Raw genomic sequence first — 12,770 nt, 5'->3', positions numbered from 1 at the left:
TGACTAGAGAATAAATTAATTCTTTATTTTTGGATAATGAAACACCATGAAGAGGAAACTAAAAGAACTCTTGAGGATTCTGGACTCATGCACTAATGCTCTTTATAATTCAGATTGATAGTCTAATGGTCTATTCAAACTACTGTATTAAATTTCTGTATTCAAATGGCTTTAAATGACATAATTTGTGCTTCTTCAATGAGAATATAGAAGTCTTCAGGGTGTGGGTCAGATTTTCTATTTCTAAATCCAAATGCAGTGTGGTACGCATCCCAGATGTACCCCAATTCCAGTTCGTGTGGGTGTGGCAGGAAAGCAGGGACTGACTTCCTCCCAGTTTCAGAATAGCTGACAGTCTTCTTGTTTCATTTGACCCACATTTACTCCATCTCCTGTCATTCTGGGAGTCTCGCTCCTTCCACATGAAAGCTGCTCCTCACCTTGGCTTCAGACTTCCCTCTCCTCTCATCTGCTGACAACTCAGTAAGGATGTCTAGGGCTCAGAGTTAAGTCTCTGACACATGTTTTCGGCATCCTTGCTGGAGGTTTCTTTCCTGGATAAGGCAGCCCATGGCCTTGGCTTGGCCTTTAGCCCCGGTTCCTTGGAGGAGGGCAGCTCCTGTGAAGTCTACACTAGAGGCATGCTCCTGGGAGACGCACTCACTTCATGGCGTAGCATGGTGGATCGTGGTATACAGTTTACAGCACAGAGTAATGTTAAATCCTGGTCTGGTGCAGCATGGTGGATCATGGTATACGGTTTACAGCACAGAGTAATGTTAAATCCTGGTCTGGTAGGCACCTGTCACTCTAAACATCCAGGCTCTCTGACTTAGGCGTTCTGCCAAGGAAGTAATGATAAGGAAATAACTGGAGTCCAACAACTGAATACAATCCATTTTCAACTGTTCCAACTGGTTTATTCTTTTTTATTTTCTTTTGTTTTGGTTCAGATGATGAGACTCTAAAGGCATAGAGGAGTCCAGGGCCAGCCCCATGGGCATAGCTGAGTGATTGTAACACAAACACATTTAGTCGAAGGGAGAACTGGGACCAGAAGCTACAGGTGGTCTTTTGTTACAAGGAAGCCTCTTCCTTCTCCACAAAAAGAAAATATGATCAAACAAGAAAAGTTCCGTTCTCTTCTAGTCCGCAGATCACTTGCAGTTGGAATGGCATTTCAAAAATGCAAGTTTTATTTCACAGCTCTTTGCTGGGAACTGTGTCAGGCAGCAGAGGTTCAGAGTTGTATGCAAATGACTTTGCTCTCAAAGAGCTCACAGTCTGGTCTAGATTTAGGCAGGTAAACACACAATTACCCCATGGTGCTATGGGGATAAATAAATACCAGGTGGAGAAGAAGGTCAGAAAAAAATGCTTAAATAGTATTTGTAACTCTGAGGGGGAAAAAAAATCAATACTCAGCTTAGTAAACAGGACCTCTTAAATAATATTTTTAAAGAGTTCATGTTTACCCAGTCAAATAGTTTTAAACTACCTTTTTAAATCATCAAAAAAGTAATGTCTAATGAAATATAAACCTATGTGTCATACATGTATTGAAGAGTTTTACCTTACCATTAGGTATCAAGTTAATATCTTATTTTAAGATGTAACTATTTTGGAAAACAAGGGTATTGTAAATAGGATTAGCTTTAAAAGCTTAGTTAAAGATTCCAATGTATGGCCAATGAAAATGTGTTGCAGTTTGATTAATTGATTCTGGATGTTTCTGCTGAGCCATTATGTTCGGAACTGTCTCCCAATTAATTTTCTATCAATTTACCTGCCATACTCCATCAGATATAATGAATTCCAGAACGTCCCAAACACTGAGCGTCCTGTGAGACAAATGCCTTACCTTTCCGTGTGAATGAATGTAACTGAGTTTGTTCACTTACATAACAGTATTGGGGCCGGCACCTAAATAAGTGTGCTAGGTGCCGAGCAGAGACTCAGCCCAATCCCTTTATCAAGTTCATTATTTGCAGGAAGTTGGTCCAAGTGACAGATGCCATTGTCACAGAGAACAAGCTGACTCTTTCCTATGCCAATTTCCCACTACTTTTTGTGGCAGCAAGACCTTTAATTTTTAATGGAAAATTATTTATGTGCTATGCTTGTATATAATGAGGATTAATTGGGAACCGCTGCATAATTCGCCCAGGGGCCTTGGAGGCAGAAAGAAATCAAGATTCCCACACTTCTCTTTAAAATCCAAAGTCATGAATGCTTGTCTGGCAGAGACCAGGTGCTCTCCCTGACCTCGGGACTATGGTGAAAAAAGCAGCAGAGTCCTGACCACAGGTCAGTGTGGAGCAGGAAGCGACAGGCAACATGGGCTGGGCGTTGAGTCAGACTGAAGGAAATAGTGGTATATCACTCATTGGATTGCCAGTCGTCCTGCCCAGCCATCCGAGGGGAAGACAGCCTTGCAGATAGGATTGTACTAGTGAACATAGAGGTAGGAGACTGGGAGCCCAGCTATGATTCTGCTCTGTAGTGTTCCTCATTGAGCAAAGCCCTGGGAGCACTGGGAAGAAGAAGGCTCTTATGTTCAAGGAACCATCGTGGTTGAAAGAGGCAGCTGGTATTCGCAACCCAGTCATTCCACTCTTGAAGGTTGTAGGAGAACCTTCAGTCACTGCTCCCTGAAGTCAGTGGTAAGAACATGTCCTCATAGGAGCAGCCGTGGGGGAAAGTGGGTCTATTTAGACTTCTCACATGACGGAGCCACAGCAGCTCTCTGTGACCATAAGTAAGGCCCGTTTTAAAGACATGAACTATGGGTGGTATCAGGCGTATTCTCTGATATCAAGAGAGCCCATCTGACTTCTGGTCAACAATCACTCAGGTTTGTTCACTGGGCATGGAAAAGTACACTGGGAGCATTTGCAGCTAAATATGAAAAAGACATCTGAAGGAAGGGAGATGATAATTGAACTAAGTGATATGATTACAATAAAGAGAAAGGTGACTTCTGGGCACTGCACTTTGGTACTGAGACAACATATTTACTACACAACAAAGTCAGCCTGAAATAAAAATCATTCAAAGTTATCTGGCATTCTCTTCCTGCAAGCCTATCAGAACCAAACTGAACATATAAAGAAAAAAATCTAGAATATATTATAATTAAGGTGGACAAGGGTAGGTGTGTTGGAGATGTTCAACCAAAGAACTTGTATGCATACATGCATAACCCATGGACACAGTCTAGCAGTGTTTCTTAAACTTCTCTCATGATGAGAATCACCATAGAGCACTAAGTATACCATTTTACCTATATGTTACCAAAAATTCTAGTTTAGCACTTCTTAGTTGGGATTTAGGACTCTATAGTTTAACAACTCCACCAGGTGATTCTCATCATGAGAGAAATTTGGGAAACACTGGTTTATAGGATGGTGAAGGCCTGGGGCAGGGGTGGGGGGTGGGGGGGGGAGCAAGCTGGAGGGTTCAATGAGGGAGATAGGGGGACATATATAATACTTTAAACTATAATACTTTAAACAATAAAGATTTAAAAGACTTTCTGTTCATCAAAAGACACCATTAACAATATGAAAACACAATCCAAGGAGATAAAGAAAAGATATTTGTAATACATTTATCTGAATGGGAATCATCTAAAACATATGAAGACTATTTTAAAGACAACCCTGTAGAAAATGGGCAACAGATCTGAACAGCAACTTCATGGAGGAAGCTACCCAAGTAGAGATTTATCAGTGTCTCCTAATACTTAACATAGGCAGATCCTACAACCCAGTATTTACACTCTTAGGTATACAGCCAACAGAAATACAAGTATATGTTCACTGAAAGACGAGTATAAGACATATTGATAGTATTCAACTTTGAAAGTTCACAGATGCCCATCATAGTAAATGAGTATGTCTTTGTGCCTGTACTGCCAGTGTCCCAGAAGATCCCCAGGTGATACTGCTGTGCGCCTAAGATTGAGAACCATCCTTCCTTCGAAGACTTCAACGTTAACCCTTCTGAATGGCATTCAGAAACCGCTTGCTTTAGATTAGGGGTAGGGAACCTTTTTTTCTGACAGGGGACATGTGGATATTTATTTCATCACTCACAGGCCATACAAGATTATCAAGTTAAAAATTATCCTGCTATACTTGGTCCAACATTTAATTAATTCACATCTAATACCTTGGCAGGGCCAGACCAAATGATTACGTGGGCCTACGAAGGCCAGTGGGCCAAGCATTCCCCACCCCTGCTCTAGATACTCAATAATCAATAAACATTTGTAGATTTGATGAAATTCCAATGCAGTACAAATGACTTCTGAGTCTATCTCAGGAGTCCTTACTTCTCCTTCAGGGCCTAGTTACAAAATATTGAAGTGTTGCTTGTCCCACTTAAAAACCTGTCAGGAAAAGCATTTAGATGGCAAACAAAAATTGCAGAGCTGGTTGAATGAAAATCAATTCAAGGCTAATTTAAGAAGCTTCTAAGAAAATGCTGAGTTTACAAACCAAAATAGAAAATGACCACTGTCACATTTCAGCTTTAAAAATGATTGATTCTTTTCCCTCCATCACTTCTGTGGCTGGAGAATGTTTGTGAGCGTAAGGGAATTTGACCAGTGATTCTGGACATTGAGTCCTCAGAGTTAACAAGTTCAAGGGCATACGTTTTACACACTAATTAGCTCCATGTTGCTGAACTTAGTTTTTAAGGTAAGGGATAAGCACCTCTGAATAGAACTATTTAAGATATGTCATCATATCTTAAATAGTTCTGTTTACCAAACAGGACAAAGTGAAAGAATGTGAAAGGTGGGTATAGACTCAACGCCATAATTAAGAGCAAGGATGGAGAAAGATGGCCTACAAATAAAGGGTGATTCATTTTTATTACAAAAATGACATGATGATTGTCATGATGAAAAGTAACATGATGACTGAGGTTTTTTGGGGAAGAGAAGATGTTTATTTCATTGGTGCTCTTTGTTTCTAATCTATCACATTACATTAATGTTAACTTTTCTCACTTTTTAATGCAAGAATTTTTGTTCATTATTTTATTACTCCACTTTGCATTACTTACTACAATGAACATTAGTTGAAGCTATTTGCTTTAATATTTGGGAATACAGAAATTGTTAACATCCTCTGTTTTATAATTCCTTGGTATAAGGCTAATACTAGTTGAGTCTCTAAAATTATTTATAATTTACTTACTCTTATTTCTATCACCATATATAATCGTTGCTCAGCTGAATTACATTTTAAATCATGCTTTCTATTTATTCTTAGTGATTTACTCAGAAGTTAAAGTATTAGCCTTGCCTCAGAATTTCACTCGGAGATGTGACTACACTTTATGACTAGTCTTTAGGAAAGAGAGTGGAACAAGAAATGGAGAAAATACCCTCAGTTCTTACATGTTACCTCATTGCAGGAATCACTTCTGAGAGATTGAGAGAATTTTAAGCTAAATAATGTAATGCCAATAAATATTATCAACACAGGCCTGCCTATAATAGCACAATGAGATGAAGAATATAATTTAAATCAAAATTAACATATATTCAAATATCCACAGTGTTTTATATGTACATAAAAAAGGTTAACCATAGTATCCAAAACAAACATTTCTACATTATTAAAAGTTCTACTATTTCCTAATTTTACTTGATATTTAAAACATTTTACAATCATTTTTTTAGTTTTCTGATAAATTTGTTTACAAAGCAGAGGGTGTAATTTTGGTAAAAACTACTAAATGTGAGGATGATAAAAAAAAATGTATTTTATACTGACCAAGTTTTTCAATTTTGTCCTCCATGTATACAGATTGTATTTCCATGTAATTTAAAAGATTATTACTATCATTATTTATTATTATTATTATCATCCTCACCATTTGTGTCTTGGATTTAAAACCACATTTTAGGAGAAAAAAGTTATGCTGAAAACTACAGACTTACTCTTTGCAATTACATGTACTCATTTATCCCAGTACCCAAATACAAATGATAGTTGTTATCCCTGCTTGAAAATACTGATGAGCGGTAATTATTTTTAAGATGGACAGGGTGTACTACAAATTGAACTTTTGAACTTGTAAGTAAGGGAAATGAAATTATCCTTTAAAATTATAACCAAAAAACTAATTATATTGGAATAAAGCAGACTCCCAGTCATACAATGAGTCATTGGGTTGGAGAGCATACTTAAGGCTCATCTATTTGAAGGTATTATCATGTGGGGAAACTGCTTCCGTGATAAGTCCCAGCATCTGAACAAAGATGGCCTTATATCCTGGTGAGAGTGTGAGTATGGGGTGGGTGGGATCTAACTGGAGGAGAGAAAGGAGGTGAAGATAGATACATTTGCTGGGCTGTGACGCAGGTGTTTGCAGCCTGACCACAGTGTGGTTTTAGTATGTAATCTGGAGTGTGGAGCCAGGGACAGTTTTAATCGTGCTACCAAATAAGATAAAGGAAGAAGCAAAGAAAAGCTAACTTTAGGTGAAATGAAAAAGCTGAGAAATGATGGGAGGAACCCAGAGCCCTACAAAGCAGGGTCTTGTCCCCAAGGACATGAGCTGGTACCTTGTGAACAATAACAGCAATAGCCATGGCATCAGTAGGTTGTGCACTGGCATTTAAAATGTCCTGAGTACATGTGTTATGCATATATGCATACAAGTCCTTTGGTTTATCTCTTCCCACCCTCCCACCCACCCTCACCTCCATGTGGTAGTGTTAGGCCCCACGGGATAACTTCCTCATCTCAATATCCTTAATGTGATCACATCTGCAAAGACTTTGCCGCAAACAATGACATTTGCTGGTTCCAGGGACTAGGACATGATGTCTCAGAGTGTATGCATATATGCATAACACATGGACACAGACAATAGTATGGTGGTGGAGGGAAGTGTGAGGCGCTAGAAGGGGTGACTGGGGAAATAAAGAGGACATGTGTAATACTTTCAACTTTAAATAAAGATGAAAAAACAATTCTATATAATAAAAGGCTAATATGCAAATAGAAAAAATAAAACAGTTGTTCAAAAACCAAAAATAAATAAATAAATAAATAAAAATTAAAATAAAATAAAATAAAATGTCCTGAGTCTATCTGTCCATCTCCACTTTAGCCTACGCACCATTATCCCTCATAGTCTGCTCCTAACCTCCTCCCTCCATCCATACTCCTCACATCAGCAAGAGAGTGTGTGGAAAATATAAATCAGATGATGCCACGCCTCTGATCCCTCAAAATAAAATCCAAATTTCTCAACAATGCCTCCACCTCATCCGGGACCACTCTTTTCCTCCTGGTGTTTCTCTCCCTGCTACTCTACTACCTAAAGTTCACTGCCATGATGGTGATTTGATGAACAATAATTTTGTAAATTAATATTTTGTCTTGTAAGTATTGTTTTATTTACTTGGTTGGGACCCTTTCTTAAGAAAGTAGAGGAAGATGTAAACAAGACCCACATGTGGCCTCTATACCAGTGTTCCCTGGACCACTGGTGTTCCGCGAGGTCCGAAAGGCTGGCGACCGCTGCTCTAGACAGCCAATGGTCTTGTATCTGCCTGTGGCTGCAAGTCTTTTTCAAAAAAATAATCCTTTTTAAAATAACATCACATTAACTATTTCAGTTTACTCAATTACTTGTGATTAGGGGAAAGGGAATTGTATAAATAGATTTTTATTAGTAGATGTAACTTTCTTTTCCTGAGATTCTCTTCTTGCCTCTTCTTTTTAATTTTTAATGATTTTGACTTAAACATAATAAAGATGTCAGTTTTTAAAACTTTCTAGTAACACAGTCATCCTGGGGTTTAACTTATATATATGGAAATTCAAAAGCCTATGCATTGCTTCCATATAGATGAAAGCTCTTAGGTCCTTAATAAAATTATAACACATGATTGATGGTAAAAGACTCAAGTCTGCTCTAATCCAGTTTTCTGATACCACAATAGTACTTCTATCCATTACACCCACCTGAAATCAGGCTAAGGCCAGGATTCCTATCAGACACAATATATAGTGATTCCATTTCTCTGAAGTTAAAATTCATACCAAGGATAAAAGTTCATGCACTGGCAAACTGCAGCCGATTTCTCTGAAAGATCTGAGGCCTGTTTTAGCCTTTTCAATTTTCAAGAATAGGTAGGCTATTTCCTAGATCCTGACAGATTTTAAATTGCCATACTTTTACTTGTGGCCATCTCTCATTTTTTGTAATTCAAGAAATATCTATGTCAACTTCCTGACTGGGCTTCTAGCATGTTATTAAAAGAAAACATATGTACTTCTTCTCATCTATTCTTTATTATGTCCATTGTCTTAAACCAATCAATCGAGTGGCCACAAGATCATGATTAGATTGTCCATTACAGTGTTTTACTCATTAAATATTTATTGAGTGAAAGAAAGAATAAGTGATATAAACAATGAGTACATAAATGTACTTGAAACCTCAAATATATCTTACTCAAAAATAAAAGAAATAAACTTCACCCTCCTCAGTGGAAGGGAATTAATAGAACAAGATTGTTAAGCAATAGATAATGTCATGGAATCTCATGAATTATGTTCTAAAACAAAACTCTTAAAAATGCTTGAAATATAATTTCTGATCCTTTATAACTCATCCTGATTTAGTGGTACTGTGTCCTCACATATATTAACATATAGAAAAAGTGATCAAATAAGAGAGAATTCCTTAAACTTTATAGTAAATCCTGTAAAATAATTGGCAAAGATGCAAAACAAAGCCAATACAATCAGAAGGATTCCAGTAGCAGGTCTATTATATAAACATCCAGCAAATGCATTTAGGAAGTAAAGGAACATTTGAATATAAATATGAAATAAGTAATAAGAAAATATCCAAAATATGGGCAAAATGAGAGATACCAGCAGACTAAGTGGGGAGACTGATCAAGCATAAATTTTATACCCTTCTTCTCTGCCACTGTCCTATTTTTGATGAAAAGTTCTTGGTTGGCATTGCTTGGAATTACAAGGAGATATTCCTGGACTCTCCTAGGAACAGAGATAACCATCACCAATATCACACTAAATGCACTAACGTTAAAACAAGTCCTGGGACAAATCACAAAACCTGTAACATTAAGAATGCAGGTTGAGGAATTAGTCGAAGGCAAATTTGAATACATTTATTAGGTGGATTTCTGAAGGCAAGTCACTTCAACCCCCTTCCTCTCAGCGATCTCCTTTATAAAAAAGGGGTAACCCCCATTTCACAAGTTGGATATAAGGATGAGACAAAACACCTGGCACAGTGTGGAACACAGGTTCTCAATCTTTATTTTTATAGTTGGTATTATTTTATGTTGGCTCATCCCTGCGCTCACACCATATAGTTAAATGACAAACTGCCCAGGAGCAGAACTTACCCACAAAGAGCTGACTGTTAAGCTGCAGGAGGACGTGGCCATCAGCGGGAGCGGGCTGGGTCTCCGGTGGGAGCTGATCCACTTGAATGGATGCCTCTTTCATGTTCCTTTCGACCCTAACGTGGTGCCACTGGTTGTCGTTGAAGTGAGTGGGGGACTGCACCGAGACCTCAGAGGGCCCGTTCCCCACATCAAAGGAAAAAGCCACTACTGCCGGAGCTGCGAATGTCAGACACGAAGATTGGCCAAGTCAGAGAGCCCAGTCGTCAACATACTTAGTAATAGCACATGGCACAGTATAAAACTGATCATTCGAATTTATGGGAGAACCCAATTACAGCAGGAAAGAAAAGATGTGGAATGAGGCAGTAAAATACATTTGTAATTTGGGGAAGAAAAAACAAATTTTAAGAAATTCATCCTCAAAGTGAATGTTTTAGATTGATAAAAATAAGTTATTTATCCAGGGCAAGAAAACTAAATAGCATTTTATTTTTTTAAAAAAAGTAATTCTACAGTGATTCAAAGTTTGTATAAATTTTAAAGCATGTGATATACATTTGATATCAAGATACTAATAACATTCTAAGAGTATAGCAAAATAATATGGCTGGGCTATTTAATTAAATAACTTTTTATTTACTTAGAATTTAGTTAAATTTTTTTTAATTATTTGAATTTAAAATGTGTCTTAAATGGTACTACAATGATTTCCCCAAACTATCACAAGTTAAATACTAAATTATTTTCTTACAGAAATACTAACTTAATTTCATATAATTTTTTCAAAGGGACACAAGGAAGCAATTCAGTGGTTCAAGTAGAAACATGATTCTTTAATTATTAGCTGAAGGATTTGTCACTGAACAGAATCCCATAGACTCCTCGGGAAAAGGAGACTTACAGCGTAGCTCTATCCGTATGAAGTCGGTAATCCCCAGGTTCTCCAGAAACACCCCGGAGGAAGCTGTGGTCTTAAAAAAGAAAGACACGTCTGCACTGAGTTCTCCGTGGAAAGTGGGGAAATGAAGGTACGAAGCCTCGGTATTGAAGGAAGCTGAATTCCAAAATAACCCTGGTTAAAAAAATAAAATTAAAAAATTAAAAAATTAAAAAAAAAAAAACAGGGAAAATATTAAAAAGTAAGAAAACAAATTCAGGACATAAAATGAATGGCACAGTTATAATTTCTGCTATTAAAAATATAGTGTGGTGAAGGCCTAAGCAGGGGTCCTCAAACTTTTTAAAGTGGGGGCCAGATCACGGTCCCTCAGAGAGCTGGAGGGCCGGACTATATGAACTACTACTTCCTACTGTAACACCTCGGCTGCGCTCACTGCCCAAAAAACCTGGCGGGCTGGATCAGACTCCTCTGCAGGCCGCATGTGGCCCGCGGGCCGTAGTTTGAAGACCCCTTCCCCTTAGGCCCTAAGGGGAATCAATGGAGGACCTGTAATACTTTAACAATAAAGGTCAATTTTTAAAAATATTGTTAATTTATACAAACCAGCTTTTCTTTTTCTATTAACTATATAGTACTAGACAAGTTGTGAGCATGATTAGAGCTTTTTAAGGGTTGAAATTCTGACTCCTTCCAACACGGGAGAAAAATGACCACTGCAGAAATGGTCTGCATGTTACATTTGATACAAGAGACACATCCTCAGCCTAATTACCATCCTCTCCCAAAGTGATATAGGGGCCTGCCAAACATTAATTAATAGACTTAATTTTTTTTTTTTTTTTTTTTGCAACTTGAAACTTTGAACACCTCCATTACTCTGGGTAACAGAAGCCGTGAAGAAGCTCAAAGTGATTTTGTGCTAACGCTTCGCACACAAACACTTCACAGAGCCACGCTTGCAGCTAGCTGCTTTCACTAATGGGCCCTGTGATTTTCTCAGCTGCGACTGGCATTCAAAATATCCTCGTTTAATTAAAGATCAAGACACTGTTCCCTCTGTACTGCACTGATATTCTCATGAAAATGCTCTTTTGCTTCAAAATTGTCTTTGGCTTGGCTTCTCATAGTGAATTATACGAATAGTCCGGAAGGGGGTCTCAGAAAGTTTTAAAAGGTTCAAGATAAGAAGAAAATGTGTAAAAGGTTGGGGTATAAATGAAGAGATGTGAAAAAATTATCTGGAGGATAGATGTCATCTTCTCTTTCCCATTCCCTTTGTTATTGTTGCTGTTATATCTACAACTTTCTTTCCTTTTGAACAAATATTCTGGGTCCGCCTGGAAAGTGCGGGAGAAAATACATCAATGCAGTGGCATGAAGGGAACTGAGTGACATCCAGCTGGATGCGTGTGGTGGATGAGACTCATTATCGAAGAAATGAACTACGCACTGCTGCCTACACCAGCGAATTCTCAGCACAAGTAGAAATGTACATCTTGAGTTTAAGCAGCTGCCTCCCATAGGTGCCCGCAAACAACTGGATCAATTTCTATCTCATCAGCCTCCTGGAAGAAAGACTACAATAGTCCCCACTTCTCTGCAGTTCAGTTACCTATGGTCAACCAGAGCCTGAAAAGACTATGTGGGAAATTCCATTAACAAACAATTCATACGTTTTAAACTGGGTGCCATTCGGAGTATTGTGACAGAATCTTGCACCATCCCTCCTGTCACACCTAACACATGAACCATTCCTTTGTCCAGCTCTCTCCTCTCTTTATGCTACTCATCCCTACTCTTCTAGCTGTCACTGTTATCAGATCAGTTACCAGGGGAGATGAGTGGGGAAAAGAAAAAGGGGGAGATATATATATATATATATATATATATATATATATATATATATATATATATATCGAGAGAGAGAGAGAGAGAGAGACTACATTCCAATAATTTTTATTGCAGTGTATTAATTACCCATTATTAATTGTTAATCTCTTACTATGCCTACTTTATAAGTTAAACTTTATCATAGGTATGTATAATATATATAGGAAAATACATAGTATATATAGGGTTTGTACTAACTGTGGTTTCTAGCAACTACTGGGGGTCTCTGAATATATCCCCTGAAGATAAGCGAGGGTTACTGTATTGATCCTCTGACGTTAGAAAACTAATTGCAGGGGGGAAATGGTTCATTATGTTTGCAAAGAACAGATACCTAACAAGTTAAAAATCACAAACTTGACTCAGCTTCTATTTGTTCCTTAGATTTTAACTTATTTTCTATGAATTCTGGACTAAACAGCAGTGCTTATACGTATGGCCGTGCATTCTTAATGAGAGGGAGACATTCCGAGCAATGTGTTGTTAGGTGGATTTGTCCTTGTGCGAATATCACATACAGATCTGGATGGTGTGGCCTACTAAAATGTAGGCTATATT

At 37.9% G+C, this 12,770-nt stretch overlaps 1 protein-coding gene across 2 annotated transcripts in view; it reads right to left on the bottom strand.

Moving 5' to 3' along the window:
- Positions 1–12,770, bottom strand: part of CNTNAP4 (contactin associated protein family member 4) — a 235,965-nt gene that overhangs the window by 25,351 nt on the left and 197,844 nt on the right. For both annotated transcript variants that reach the window (XM_084860693.1, XM_084860692.1), the window contains exons 16-17: positions 10,323–10,493; positions 9,419–9,637 (exon numbers count right to left, since the gene is read on the bottom strand). In XM_084860693.1, coding sequence (XP_084716819.1) covers positions 9,419–9,637; positions 10,323–10,493 — 390 coding nt within the window. The remainder of the gene's footprint in view (positions 1–9,418; positions 9,638–10,322; positions 10,494–12,770) is intronic.

This window comes from Pipistrellus hanaki (genome assembly GCF_964339955.1).
Source record: "Pipistrellus hanaki genome assembly, chromosome: 15".
NCBI lineage: Eukaryota > Metazoa > Chordata > Mammalia > Chiroptera > Vespertilionidae > Pipistrellus > Pipistrellus hanaki.
This window is presented reverse-complemented; position numbering and strand designations above follow the sequence as displayed.